The sequence below is a fragment of the Protobothrops mucrosquamatus genome, unplaced genomic scaffold (assembly GCF_001527695.2).
Source record: "Protobothrops mucrosquamatus isolate PMUCROS unplaced genomic scaffold, P.Mucros_1.0 scaffold_257, whole genome shotgun sequence".
Lineage (NCBI taxonomy): Eukaryota > Metazoa > Chordata > Lepidosauria > Squamata > Viperidae > Protobothrops > Protobothrops mucrosquamatus.
Window position 1 is genome coordinate 1,099,367 of NW_015386333.1, and position 15,925 is coordinate 1,115,291.

Genomic DNA, 15,925 nt, shown 5'->3' on the forward strand with positions numbered 1-15,925 from the left:
TAAAACCTTTTCGCTTTAGGCCTCCGCCGCCATGTGCAAAAAAAAAGGTTCAACCAATCAAGTCAATTTCAACTTCTCGTGGGAAAAAAAAAGATCTTGCAAAGTTGGAATTGATTGCTTGAACTGTTTGGTCCCACCCAGTCTGCTGTTACACCGCAGCCACGCCCACCCAATGGGCCACGCCCACCCGGCACCCGACAATGCATAAGTGGGTTTTGGGTTGCAGTTTGGGCACTCGGTTTCTAAAAGGTTCGCCATCACTGCTTTAGATAATTAATCTGTAAATGTTTATTGAAAAATTCCACAGTGTCCAATGGAGACTTTATCCTTTGCACGCTTAAGCTTCAAATAACTCTGCTATGGTTAAGGTATTGGACTAGGACTGAAGAGATTCAATCAATCAGAATAGAGCTGGAAGGGACCTATCACAGTTTTGTTCCATACATTCTTGTGAACTCTGAAGCTTCCTCTTTCCACTATGTATTCAAGGACAGTTATTAATATTTATATGTATTTATATGTAAGGATGTTTATATGCTGTATATAGCATGTTTACAAGAGTGTTATGTATGTGTACAATTTTGAAGTAGGCAACAGAATTTCATTTTTAATGGGTGCTACTGTGCCAATAGTAAAAAATGACAATAAAGAGTGTCTGTCTGTCTATCTATCTATCTGTCTATCAGTCTGTCTGTCTGTCTGTCTGTCTGTCTGTCTGTCTGTCTGTCTGTCTGTCTGTCTGTCTGTCTATCTATCTATCTATCTATCTATCTATCTATCTATCTATCCTATACCATGTCAGACAGGTGGCTGTCCAATCTCTTAAAAACCTCCAGTGATGAAGCATATACAACTTCTGAAGGCAAGCTCTTCCACTGGTTAATTGTTTTCACTGTTAGGAGAGAACAATTAATTTATTAATTAATTAACAATAACAATAAATTAATTCCAATTAATTAATTAATTCCAATTAATCCTCCTTGATTAGTTTCCATCCATTATTTCTTGTCTTCTGATGCTCTGGAAAATAGGTTGACCCCTTCTTTGTGGGAGCCCGTCAAATACTGAAGTACTGCTATCTTGTCACCCCTAGTCCTCCTTTTCTCTAGACCAGGGGTGTCAAACTCAATTTCATTGAGGGCCGCATCAGCATTGCAGTTGCCCTCAGGGGGCTGGGGGTGTGTGGCCAGGGTGGGTGTGGCCTACCGGGTGGGTGTGGATGGAGTGGATGTGGCCTACTGGGTGGACGTGGCCAGCTCTACATCGTTCGCTTCAAGGGTGCCTGTGGGGGCCTGGGCAGGAGTGGGACAGATGTGAGGGTCTCTGGCAGAAGGGGATGGGACCAGGGCAAGTGCCAAGGCATGGTCCACTGGAGGAGCCTCACTGTTCCTCTCAGGCCATGCCGGGGGGGGCTGGATGGTGGCGCGGCCTGCCCGGAGCCCTGGGCAGCAAAGATCAAACACCCAGCCTGGCCCTCGAGCACCTGTGGCACCAAGCCCAGCCCAACTTCCCCAAGGGGGCACATAGCTGTACTTACCTCCTCCTCAAGGCTGCTTTTGCTATGCTTGCTCTCCTTAGCCAGGTTGCTCATGATGGGTACGAGGCCCATTCCCTCTCCATGGGAGGAGACCCGGCTTTGTATCCAAAGCTTCCTTAGCAATAGGATGGGAGACCCCAGGATAGGCCAGGAGGAGGGGGCAAGGGGATGGTGAAAGGGCAGCAGGGCAGGACTAAGGTAGGACTTCCCTCAGACCCTCCCTCTCCTTCTTTCCTTCTTTCCTTCCTTTCCTAAGTACAGAGTGGTGGGAAAATATTTGAGTTGAGGGAGGGAGAAAAACAGGCAAGAAACGCAGCTGGGGAGGTATCACCCTTCGTGAGGAATGAAGAAATGCACCATCATCTGGAAGTGGCCAGCACATGGCCCTCACCTACTTCACATATCTGACTTGGTGGGCTTTGGGGGAGGGGATGCCATGAGCAGCGTGAGAGTCAATGTTACCTGCGCAATGCCGCCCAGCCTGCCCTGTCTCGGCAGGCAGCAGGGCGCTCTCCTCACAGCGCCGAGAGGCTGAGTCAGGTGGCACAAATCTGAAAATAAGCATGAGGCTGCCCACCCCCCAGCCTTCCCGGTTTCGGCAGGCAGTGGGGCGCTTTCCTCACAGCGCCAAGAGGCTGAGCCGGGAGCTTTACACCTTGCTCACTGCTGAAACTGGGCAGGCTGGGGGCTGGGCAGCATTACACGTCTCATCAGATTCGCACCACCCAGATCAGCTTCTCGGTGCTGTGAGGAGAGCGCCCCGCTGCCTGCAGAAACCCCTCCCCCAGAGCCCATCAAGCCGGATATGTGAAGTAGGTGAGGGCCATTTGCTGGCCACTTCCAAGCGATGGTGCATTTCTTCATTCCTCACAAAGGGTGACACCTCCCCAGCATGCACCCAGGGAGTGGGGCCCACATGGCAGGGGCTGGTTCCTTGCTGTTTCCAGATGGCCTTGTGGAGTTAAGACTGAATACGTTTCAGCATAGATGGCCACCACAAAATTGTACATTGGCTCCCGGCAGGCCTGGGCCAGGGCCAAGGCAGCAGGGGCCATTCCCTTACTGTTTCCAGGATGGTTTTGCAGGCCACATGAAATCACTTCGTGTGCCACATCCGGCCGGCGGGCCTTGTGTTTGACATGTCTGCTCTAGACTAGCCATACTCAATTCCTGCAACCCATTCTTCATATGTTTTTGTCTCCAAGCCTTTAATCATCTTAGTTGCTCTTCTTTGCCCTTTTTCAAAGTCTCAATATCTTTTTTGTAATGTGGTGATCAAAATAGATGCAGTGTTCCAGGTGTCATCTTACTAAGGATTTATAAAGCGGTATTAATACTTCATGAGATTTTGATTTTATGCCTCTGTTTATACAATCAAGGATTATATTAGCTTTTTTCGCTTATGCCCCACACAGCTGGCTCATGTTTAAATGATTGTCAACTAGGATTCCAAGGTCCTCTCACAGTTACTGTTTTTTAGCCAGGTTTCACCTAATCTGTACTTGTATCTTTGTTTTTTTCTGCTAAATGTAAAACCTTGCTTTTCTCCATGTTAAATTTCATGTTGTTAGATTGGACCCATTGTTCAAGTCTATCAACATCTTTTTGGATCCTGAGCTTGTCTTTTGGGGTGTTGGCTATTCCTTTCAGCTTAATACAAATTTGATGAGTTCCCCTTCTATTCCCTCATCTAAGTCTAAGTCAGATTCAAATCCAGATTCAAAATCTACCTTTGTTTATAAAGTGACATTGGATAACTTCAGACTATATTTTTCAACCTAGTCTACTTCACACAATGTTATGGAAATTAAATAAAGAGTATTATAGTATAGGCTGTCTTCAACTGTTGGGGAAATTTAAGTGTAAATTTAATAAATAAAATTCAAAGAAGTTGCATGGAATTGAATTATTAGATGTACAGGCTACTGACTGGCCATTAAAATCTTCATGCTGTAGCTTAAAAGAAAAGACATTCCTCTTTTTTTGTTTTGAAAATTATTTAAAGATTTTCAAAATTATATTACATTTAAGATGAATTATCTTGAAGCATATGTTTCTTATACAGATATTCTTCCTCTATTGCAGCCTTTGACGTTTACCAAAGAAATGGTGATGGAGAAGCCAAGTCCGCTGCTTGTAGGGCAAGAATTCGTGAGACAGTATTATACCCTGCTAAATAAAGCACCAGATTTCTTACACAGGTACTTTCTTATGTATCTCTATATTTTATGTAATCAAAATCAACTAAGCAAGCTGGATCTATTTCTTCATATAATGTAACTGTCATTGCTTTTTAAATCAATTCAACATGACTATATCCTATGTTTTGTTATGGCCCTTGGATACTTACTGAAAGATGGCTAAACATCTTTTAAATTAATATTTTTATGTAGCTAAATTTGTCTAAATGTTATTTATTCCAAATATTTGTTTCCAGTATTAAGAAAAATCCCCTGCAGTAAATTATGGAAATGTATAAATTATCTGAATTTAAATTTTTAACTCTTAAATTTGTCTCAAGTTTATGTTCTATATTATTCTTTGGAGTGGATAGAATAATAATAAGAAACTGAGCAGCAAATTATAGAAAGTAGAATTATGTGGGAGAGACTGAATTGCTCTGTCCCACAGTTTTAACTTTCAAAGGGGTTCACAAAAATAATAAAACTATTTGTGTGCCCAGAATTGTTTAGAGCTGAGCAGCTTACAAATTTAATACATTTTAAATATATGTGCGAAAAAAATATTCAAGGTGAATGCCATATCAAAGTGCCATAAATGGTTACAAATTGAAATAGCTCGCTTTGTATTGATAGAAAAGTGCCTGGCAAACTTATTCATGGAAATAAATACACAAGACAGGGATGTGAGATCTCCTAAATGTTATCTATTATTAGTTATGATTACTTGAATTTAACATATTATTTAACATATCACCAATCTTACCATAATTGTATAGAATGCAGTTAAGCTGGGGGTTGGAGAGCATGCTCAATAATTCAGTTCCCCCTAATGATAATTTATGGGTATCTACATTTGAAATAGGTGTACAACAAGGTTGTAGATCATATATTTATAAATGTGTATTTATAAGTTGCATCTCATAGTGAGATGCATTCCTGGCACAGGAAATTCAGCACAAAATTTATTATTTATTATTTTTACAAATAAACATAACTAACATGCCTTCCTCCTTGTGTATTTTCCCCACAACTTTAACAACCATGTGAGATATGTTGTGCTGAGAGAGAATGACTGACCCAGGTCACCCAGCTGGCTTTCCTTGCTAAGATGGGACTTGAACTGATTTCTAGCCTGGTGCCTTAACAAATAGACCAAATTGACTCTCAAATGCCAAGATACTTCACATAATAAGAATAAAATTAAGGTTTGATTCAGCAAAATCTCATAGAGAAAGAAACAAAATAGTACAGCACAAATTGTTTGTAAATTTAAATAAAAAATTAAATAAAATTTAAATAAATATTATTGATTTTTTAAAAAAATAAAGATGTAATAAAGAGTAAAGATTTTCATTGCAAAGCTATCTAACCTCCAGGCAAGATGGACAAAATATAAGTTGAGTAAATAAATGAAACAACTTGCTTTAAGGGTTTGGTTTTGGTTTCAAAATAAAAATAAAATAAAAACGTAGAGAGTCCAGTTGCTTTTTGCAAAAAGCACCTTTGGGGCAACCTTGATCTGGAAAATTGACAATCTCCATAGAGAACAACCTGCCTCCAGAAGCGGTGAATGCTCCAACACTGGAAGTTTTTAAGAAGAGATTGGACAGTCATTTGTTTGAAATAGTATAGGGTTTCCTGTATGAGCAGGGGGTTGAACTAGATGACCTCCAAGGTCCCTTCCAACTTTACTATTATTATTATTATTATTATTATTATTATTATTATTATTATTATTACTACTACTACTACTACTACTACTACTACTACTCACTATAACTCACAGCCTTCTAGTTTTTAGCTTGGTGGCTCAAACTAGTTTCACTGAGTAGAGAAACAGGAGTGATCTAGGAAAAGAAGGAAGGTGTAAGGCCAAAGACTACCTAGAAATTCCAGGTGCTAGGGGAAGTCTTGAAAAAGAATGATTATAATTTAGCCCAGCCTTTTCTTGAATTTAGTATACAGTATACAGCCCTTTCATTCAATTACTTTCTTCTGCTACATTCTAGCAGAAAATATTAAATTAATCCCAATCAGTTCATTAAAGGTTTACTATAATATGTTTTTTTTTTAAAACCTGCCTCTTTTGAAACATGTGTTTGTGCCTAAACCTAATTTTTGGATAGGCAGGAAAATGGAGTGTCTTTTTTCACCCTCATTCTTAATTTTTCAATTGCAGATTTACTTAAGATAACTTTTGGCAGTTCAAAAAAGAATAACCATTTCTACCTACTACAATAAGAACAGAAAAGGTAGAGAAACATTGCCCAGCAGAGCCCTCTTCTGTCTGGAGAAAATTTGCTGGCATTTACATCCTAATTATAAATTACATTCATATCCTTAGTTGCACATAAGACAAAGGTAGTCATGAGTCATGCACAAACTCTTGCTCAGCAAAAAACCTTTTTTTCCTTTAATGCTGATAAAAAGAAAGAATAACTAAAACAAGTAGATTTAAACACTTGCATATCAAAATACAGCATATGCTGTCAAAATGTACTAGGTAGAAACTGCCATCCTTGTTTTGTTTTTTTAGAACTGCCAAAACATTTTTGGGGGGGTTATATTGTAGGAGTGCTAAATTTGGGGGCAGGTAGAATCAATTTGGATATGTTAGGATTAAAAAAACAGGTGAACTAGATCAGTGATGGCGAACCTTTTAGAGACTGAGTGCCCCAAAACTGCCCCCTACCCTGCTCCGCCTCCCACACTGCTGCTCTGCCCCTGCCCACCCCCTGTCCCGCCCACCTGCAGGGCTGCGCACCGTCCCCATGGCCCACCGCAGCAGATTACCCAGGCAGCCCTGCAGTGCCATGGCAGCCACGCCCTCCACCCACACCCCGCAGCATCATGTGCACGCTATGGGGTGTGAGGGCGGAGTCTTGTCCCTGCTGCTCGGCTATGTCCTTGGTTGCGCTGCTCTGTGCGGGCCGTGCCCAGGGGCAACTCTCCTCCAGGGGGGCTGCTGGTGAGGAGGAGGCCACGGGGGGAGGCGGGGCTGGGGCAGCGGTGCGCGTGCCCACAGAGAGGGCTCCGAGTGCCGCCTCTGGCACGCGTGCCATAGGTTCGCCACCACTGAACTAGGTTTTACCCTGTCATATCTAAAAAAATAGGAGGATAAGAGGGTGTGGCCTCCATTTTATTAGATATATTTTCTTCACTGCAAAGGTGTATTAATTCTATTGCATTTCAGATGATTCTAGGATTAGATAAATCTATGTGGAATCTGCCACTAGAACTATATCTTCACTCAGTGATTGCTTAAGAACTAAAAGAGAACCATTTGAAATCTTCTCTAGTTTATTTATTTGTTAAATTTATTTATTGTCACCAAGGGACTACCCTGGGCGGCTTACAACAAGAAAAACAGAAAAATGAAAATAAGTGTAAACAAAACAGTATCGAAGTAATGAAACTGTTTCAATATTCATTATTGTCTGTTATTTCCTTGCCATCTTCTCCCATTACTGGACTGATTGTTTTCTTGACTTTTTTTCTTTTCTTTTTCTCACATAAAAAACGGAAAAAGTCAAGGAAATAATCAGTCCATTAATGGCAGAAAATGGCAAGGAAGTAACAAGACAATAGAAAGAAAGCAGAACTGTTTAATTCATTCTTTGCATCTGTCTTCACGCAAAAAGAAAATATAACCCAGCTTACCAAAAACAGAGCCATAAAATACAGACTAGAAAAATTAAATTAATTTCTTACTTATTAAAATAAGTAAGAAAAGGTAAGAGAACACCTGTCTAATCTAGATAGATTCAAATCACTGGGTCCTGCAGATTACATCCCAGAGTTCTGAAGCAATTGGCAGATGTAATCTCGGAACCATTGTACCATATCTTTTAAAGTTCTTGGACCATCAGAAAACTACCTGAGGACTGGGAGAGAACTGATGTAGTTCCCATCTTCCAAAAGGGGAGGGGGAACAAAACCCAGGAAACGGACCAATCAGCCTGACATCAATACCTGGAAAGATCCTGTAAAAGATAAGCAACAAATCTGCAAAAAACTAGAAGCAACCAAAGTTATAACCAAAAGCCCATATGGGTTCGTCAAAAACCGATCATGTCAGACAAATCTTATTTCATTCTTTGACAAAGTGACTAAATTATTGGACCAATGAGATGCTGTAGACATAGCATAATTGGATTTCAGTAAGTCATTTGGCAAAGTGTAGATTACAACCTACTTCTTAGTAAGTTAGAAAAATGTGGGATAGACAGCATCACCACCAGATGGATTCATAACAGGGTAGCAAACCATACTCAACATGTAGACCTTAACGGAACTACATCCACATTGAGGGAGGGAGGCGATGAGATATCCCAAGGTTCCATTTTAAACTCAGTATTCTTCAATATCTTCATAAATGACCTATATGAGGGAATAGAAGGGGAACTCATCAAATTTGCAGATGACACTAAGCTGGCAAGAACAGCCGATACCCCAGAAGATAGGCTCAAGATCCAGATGGATCTCGACAGACTTGAACACTGAACTCTAACTAACAAAATGAAATTCATTATAGAGAAAAATAAGATTTTACATTTAGGCAAGAAAAACCAATTGTACAGGTACAGATTAGGTAAAACCTGGTTCAGTAGCAGTAACTGTGAGAGGGATCTTGGAGTCCTAGTGGACAATCACTTAAATATGAGCTAACAGTGTGCAGCAGCAGCCAAAAAATCCAATGCACTCATGTTGAGTTTCTGGAAAGAGCGCTAACACCTGCAGTGATTCACTTAAAAACTGTGGCAAGAATAGTCATAAAATGGAGCAAAACGCACTTAACAAATGTCTCTCATACCAACAGAAATTTTGGGTTCAATTGTCTTAAGTTGAGGACTACTTGTATAAGAACTTAAATCAGAAAAAAATAAACCATAATATGTCTTTGCATGATCTGTGAATTAACTACAGAGAATGAGATTATAAGACAAATAATTTTCCTAAATTTGGGGTTCCTTATAGGTTTCTGGTTATTTTTGCTGTTCTCATTGATTGCCAATTTTGGCTACTAGTCATTCACATTGGTTAAGAAGGATAGGACTGGCCATGACATGTGCCATACTATTAATCACAAGGTTGATTTGGTTGACCTGGTTGGTTAAACAAGTGTCCTTTTCCTCCCTCAAAACTCCACATGCATTCCCCTCACCCTCAAAGCTGTGTGCTCAGTAAAAAAGGATGACCATCCCAGATAAAAAGAGTATACAATCTTCAGTCAAGGATATACAATCAAGAGATACATTGCTTAGCGGTGTTTTGTTTTGTTTTCATATTTGTCCTGTGTTTTTAGAAAATTATTTGCTATACCTATGTTACTGGTAACTGGTTCCTAGATTATTTACCTTTTTGTATGTCAAAATTAAATTCCTTCTATATGGGATCATCTATATTTATTCAGCAATCACTTATTTAGTGACTGTTTAAGTTATGACAGCACTGAACAAGGGGACTTACAACTGTTCTTTGCAGTTGTGGCTGTTGCAGCATCTCTGTGGTCATGTAATCACTAGTAAGGCACCTTGAAATCAGCTGACAATTACAGTGTTCATAGTGTCATGTGAACATCATTTGTGATCTTCACCACTGGCTTCCAACAAGCAAAGTCAATGTAGAAGTTAGCTGGAGGTCACAGATGTTGATGATGTGACCATAGGATGATGTAACTCTGCAAGATTTGCCTAACAACAGCAATGGGAACTGTTGCATTGTGAGACAACACAATCATGTGACATTTTACTTTATGAACAGTCCAATTACTGACATTAAGCAAGGATTACTTGTAAGAGTTTTCATCCACTGTATCCATTGGGCTAGTTTGCCATGATGGTTAAGGTTTAATTAAAGTATGGAAAGTCATTAAATGAAGTTGGGCTTGTCAGTATCTCTCAACCCTGTATATCTCACAGAGTGTTATGTATGCTATTTTGAGATTTTGTAGAAAAGACAAATATAAATTAAATGAATAAATAACACCTCTTAAATGCAATATTTTAGAGCATTTAAAATATGTTTCATTTGAAATTGTCGAGAAGAAAATATTTTAGAATATGCTTCCACATGATAAATACTGTTGTTTAATTTCTTTAAAGGTTTTATGGCAGGAATTCTTCATATGTCCATGGTGGATTAGATGCTAATGGCAAGCCACAGGAAGCAGTGTACGGTCAAGCTGTATGTACTATAAATCCTATTTGAAGTTGGATGCTACAAATAAACAAGACTCTTGATAATTAAAAGTTATCTACATTAACAAAATGCTATATCTATATGTTTCTGTTGAATCTCACAATAGGAGCTTCACAATAGGAGCTCAAAGGAGGATAAATCTTCTCTTGTCTTACTTTTCTTCATTTCTCCTCACTCCATTCATCTTCCTAATACTTAAATGCATGTGATTTAGGAGGAGGGTGCTGGCTTATGCTTCCCATTTTATTATTTTTCTACTATAATTATTTGTAATACTGTGTCATGCACTTACAAATAATGTCCACTTACTGACTATTCAGTGACTATTCAAAAATACAGTGGTACTAAATAATAATTTTGGGCTAATTTATGCCCATTTATGACCTTTGCAGCATCCCTCAGTCACATGATTACCATTATAATTCAGTATACTTTTTCTTATTTCCGGTGGCAGAGCAAAGAGATTGGAGATTGCAAACAAACAAACAAACCCCAGATTGTTCGATTTCTACACATCAAAAGCAGTGTGTTTTTACAACAGGAAAGGGTCAGGCAAAAAAGAGATTGCCTACAAAATTTGCTTTTTTTCTCTTCTCTCTTCCCACCTCATAGAACAATGGTGTCAAACTGCCGGCCCATGGGCCGGATGCGTCATGCCAAAACAACACCCACCCCATTGCCGGCAATGGAAAAAAAGTTGTGATACATCACGTCACATCACGTGACGTTGCAAGTTTGACACCCCTGTCATACAGCATAGAGATTGAACAGAGATTTCAAGAGAGTAAGCTGTTTGCATAGCACACCCAGCCCCAGATGTGATCTTTACTATAATTGCAACATAAATTTAATTTTTTCTACCATCTACTTTAAAAAAGTAGATGATAGAAAAAATAAAATTATGTTATAATTATAGAGTAAGAGGTTAATTTAAATTTATTATAAGTGTAGTAAAATGGAAAGTCATTTTTTTATATTTTTTCCTTTTTTCCTTCACTTTTGGTTTTATTATTTTTTTTCTCTTTTACTCATCTTAATTGTTAATTTGATGTTATGTTTTTATCTTATTTAAACATTTAATAACATTATTAAGCTGAAGATGTGAAACCGACTGAAAAGAACAGAAGTGACAACATGATGTGCCACTTGGCTACTCCTTTACCTAGCAGCAGAGTTGCTGCTCCCAATTAGGGTTGTTAAGCGAGGACTACCAATTCTAGCACTGCAAATTAAATTATGTCTCTCTGTGCTGAAGAAAAAAAGGATGTTAATGTAGAGCCTGTACCTGCCTTGTTAGCAGGGCCACGTTTAAAAAAGGTTGTCTTTGCATTCACTAGAAACTCGTAGCTAGCTTCCTAAAAGCATTGGTTTTCAAACTGACTAATACATTTTAATAAAGTATATCACAAAAAACTATAAAGGAACATTTTAAAAATGTCTAATACAAGAAAAGCTAACTGTTACATTGTTTTTCAGTGTTATTTTTTCTACATAAATGTGTGTATTGTAGAAAGTTAATTTTACTTAGCCATTTTTTTTTACTATATTTGTGTTTAGGACATTCACAAAAAAGTGATGTCCCTGCAGTTTAGTGAGTGCCGCACTAAGATTCGCCATGTTGATGCCCATGCAACACTGAATGATGGAGTAGTTGTACAAGTCATGGGGGAGTTGACAAACAATGGACAACCAATGAGAAAATTCATGCAAACTTTTGTGTTGGCTCCAGAAGTAAGTAACATTTTGAATGTTGGAAGCAGCAGAGATAACTGGACAGGAAGCATGAGATGATTACTTTCACATGAAGAGCTTTGTTTTGAATGAAACTTGTCCACTGCTGTGGTTCAAATAAATGTTCCTGAAATAAGAAGATTGCAAATTGGATTAATTAACATGCTATTTGTTATTCTGAAGAAATTATTAGCACTTACCACAGTACCACACTGGGTCTTTATAACAGTTAAGTTAAAAAAATTAAATAGTATATGAATATAACATGTTCAATGTTGCATAAATGTATTCCATCTTTTTGGAAAGCACATTTTTAATGGGTCATTGTTCACAGTTTCACTTACCCTAACATAGACTAGTTTTGAGACAATAACAAAGAAATGGCTTGTAATTAACTTCTAGGGTATTTTTTTAAATCTTCCAGTCTAACCTATAGGCATGAGATTTTCCAAACTTTTATCCAAAAATTAAGCAGGACAAATCTTGCTTTGTTGGGGGAAATCATGTAATTTTTGGTAAATTATTTTCTTCCATATATTGAGTCATTTTCTCCCATGGAGTTTCTTCCTTGTCATACAGTTTCTTATAGTATTCTTTATTACCTTTTTTATTGCTTCATTTTTAAATTATAAACAGCCTTTTTCATCTACTAAATTGTTTATCAATTTTTTTCTCCTGTTTTTTAAGTTTATATAAGCTAACCATCTTCCTGGTTTGTTTGCATTTTCAAAGAAGTTTTGCTTTGCCCTTTTAATTTGTTGTGCCAATTTTTCTGATTCTATTAAATTTAATTTATGTTTTATTATTTCCATTTGTCTTTTCAATATTTTCTTTTGTGGGTTTATTTGTAGTTCAAGTTCTAATTTTTTTAATTCTTCTCTTAACAACTGACATTGTTGTCTCTTTTTCTTTATGTTATTGCTATGCCTCGAAAATATGCTTTGGCTGTATCCCATATATTTTGTAATGTTATATCTTCTTTTTTATTTTCTTTGAAGAAAAATTTCATTTCTTTTGTTGCTAAATTTATAAATTCTTTCTCTCTTAATATAGATTGACTCAAAGTCCATCTTAATTTTTTCTGCATTCCTTTCCACACCATTTTAAGGGGTTATGATCTGCCCAAGTACTTAATTCTATTTCAATTTCCTGCATATTAACTCTTAATTCAGGCGTCATAAATCATATCAATTCTAGACCAAGGTTTATGACTATTAGAATAAAATGTGTATTGTGATTTTCCTGGATTTGTTTCTTTCCAGATATCTTGTATATCAATTTCCTCTATCATACTGAAAAAAGTCCTAGGTAATCTTTTTCTTCCTTGTTTCCCTGATTTACTGCTTTTATAGTCTAATGTCCCGTCTACTATTGCATTGAAATCCCCAATTAAGCATATATTTTGGTATTCCATTTCTACTATTTTTCTGTAAAGGTTTTGATAAAAGTCTTCTTGTTTATTATTTGGTGCATATATTGCTATCAAAAGTATCTGTTTTTTATTTAAATATATTTATTCCATTAATATTCTTCCTTCTTCATCTGCATAAATCATTTTGGAATCTATTGTCTCTTTGACATATATAACTACTACTCTTTTTTTTTGTTGTTGAGCTGATGCATAATAAAGTTTTCCAAGTTTTGGATTTTCCAAAAAATTATAATGTTGTTTTTTTATGTGTGTCTCTTGCAAACAAATTATATCAATATTTAATTTCTGTAGTTGTTTGAAAATTCTTTTCCTTTTTGATGGGGAATTCAGTCCATTTACATTCACTGAAAAAAATCCATTTTCCTTCTCCATTTTGGTTTACTTATATTTAGGTCTTGTTGATCTCGTAATCCTCTGCTCTCTTACTATTCCCTCATCTTGATTCATCTTCTCTTTTTCCTCTTCCACCTGTGTAATTGTTTCCTCTATTGTTTGTTTTGTCTGTTTCTGGCTTTTTCCATCCTCTTGTTGATATTGTGTTCTTTCTCCCAGAAATGCTCTATATCTTTCATTAAAATCCTCTATCTTCCACACTGACTCCAAACGATATCTTGTGTTATTCCAATTAATTAAAATCCCTTCTGGCATCAGCCATCTAAAATTTACTCCTTTTGCAATCAGCTTTATAGTCAAGAAATGATATTGTCTTCGAGTATCCCTTATTCTCTTGGGAATCTGTTTCAACACTACTATTTCTTTATCTTGTAATGGATCATCTCTAACTCTTCTTAATATCTCATCCCTCATTGTTTTCTTCATAAATCTTAAATGGACTTCTCTAGGCAATTTGTGTTTCCTTGCATAATTTGAATTCATTCTAAATATTTCATCCACTTCTTGCTGCATCTCCAATCTTTCCATTTCTAGGGTCTCTGCTAATAGATTAATAATCACTTCTGCTATATTTTCCTCTTTATCTTCAGGTATGTTCTGAAATCTCAAATAGTGTATCGCCTTCTCCATTTCCAAGGCAGCGACCACCCCTTCTAGGTTTTGATTTGCTTGTTCTAATCTTTCATTCTCTGTCATTAGTGCTTCAATTTTTTCCCCAGTATCTTCTGATAGCTCTTCCACCTTCTGAATTCTTTGTTCATTTTTAAGGATCATTTGTTGATAAATCTCAAAATGTGTCTTTATGTCAAGTATTTGTTTGTTTAGCTTATCAAGATTGCTTTTTGTTTCCTGATGATTCTTCTGCATCATTTCTTGCATTAGTTGTAAAGCCGCATGCATCTCTTTTTGGAGATTGTTTCCCTTCTCTCATAATATTGCTTCAATAGATCCCTGATGTACTGGACTAGATGTTCCAGAAGAGGGTGCAGAAGCAGGGTTTTTTTTGTAATTTTAGTGAGGTTTGGTGCACTCATTGTTCAATCAGGCAGATTTTGTAAATCCACAGGGAGAAGGGAAAAAAGAGAGAGAGAAAAGCCAACTGCTTTAGGCTATAATCTGACTTTAAAAAGGAGCCAACTATTTTAGGCTATAATCCAAGTTTAAAGGGGAACCAACTGCTTTAGGCTATATTCCAAGTTTAAAAGGGAGCCAACTGCTTTAGGCTATAATCCAAATTTAAAAAGAAGCCAACTGCTTTAGGCTATAATCCAGGTTTAAAAGGGAGCCAACAGCTTTAGGCTAATCCAAGTTTTTAAAAAAGCCAACTACTTTAAGCTGAAATCCAGCAAAATAAAAAACACCAACTGCATAAGTCTAATCCAAATATTTCTGTCAGTTCAAAGATATTAGAGAAAAAAAAGAAAAAAGAAAAAAACCTGTCTCTAAATAGTTTCTATAATAGTTATATCTAAAGTTGAAAGATGTAGTTTAAAAAATCTTTGTTTTTTCTTTTGTAGAAACACAGGATGTTCTTCATTTAGCACAGGTGTTGTTTCAAGGTCATCACTCTTCTGATTTTTTCTGTATTATTGTAATATCTTCCTTCACTACTAGATGTCCTCATTAGTTATAATGTCTATCCAGTAGTAAAACTTTTATTTAAAATGCTCTTTCACAACAAAGTAAAAAAATCTTCCCAAATCAAAAAAATTAGCCAACAACAGAGCATCATTTTTTTTCTTTTCAATCAGTCTCGAATCTTTTCTGCATATTTTTATATTCCTTAATTTTGTGCCCCCATTCCAGATTTCTCGCCGCTTTAAACACTCTTCTTCCCAAGTCTTCTGGGGTTTTTTACTTTTAAAAGTTATCCAATTCAGGGAATTATATTTTAAAAGTCCATAGGGAAGAGAAATAAAGAAGGATCTCACCCAGATCAAACACGTTGTTGACAGTCAGCTGTTCGCCGGCACTGTCACGGCTCTTCACCTCTTCCAGGGCTGTCTGTGGCTTGGGCTGTCTGCGTGCTTGCTGGCAACCTTTCTCCCATCTGTTTGAAGAGTTTCCTCAGTCCGTTTGGGCCAACCGCTGTTGGCTCCAAATTCCCAAGGTTTCCCTTCCTCCTCATTGCCTCTCTTTGGGTCTCCAGACAAAGTGAAATCGGACTAGGAAACCGGAGCTCTGGTTTTTTACATCCGTGTCGCCATGACGCCCGGGATGAACTCACGAGGGAGAGAAATCTTATTTATTTTATTTATTTATTTATTTAATTGAATTTTTACCCCGCCCTTCTCCTTACGGACTCAGGGCGGCTGACAGCCTGATAAAAAACAAATACAAAAAATACCCCAATACTATCGTTAAAAAACATAATTAAAATGAAATATTAGATTTGGCCTTTGATTAATTTAAAATTGTTTTTTAAAAACCCCGCTAAAAATTTCCCCT

General features: G+C 37.3%; 1 protein-coding gene across 1 annotated transcript in view; it reads left to right on the forward strand.

Annotated features, from left to right (window-relative positions):
• Positions 1-15,925, forward strand: part of G3BP2 (G3BP stress granule assembly factor 2) — a 56,808-nt gene that overhangs the window by 6,342 nt on the left and 34,541 nt on the right. Inside the window, exons 2-4 of the mRNA XM_015831477.1 lie at positions 3,623-3,738; positions 9,825-9,906; positions 11,479-11,652. Coding sequence (XP_015686963.1) covers positions 3,644-3,738; positions 9,825-9,906; positions 11,479-11,652 — 351 coding nt within the window. The 5' untranslated portion in view covers positions 3,623-3,643. The remainder of the gene's footprint in view (positions 1-3,622; positions 3,739-9,824; positions 9,907-11,478; positions 11,653-15,925) is intronic.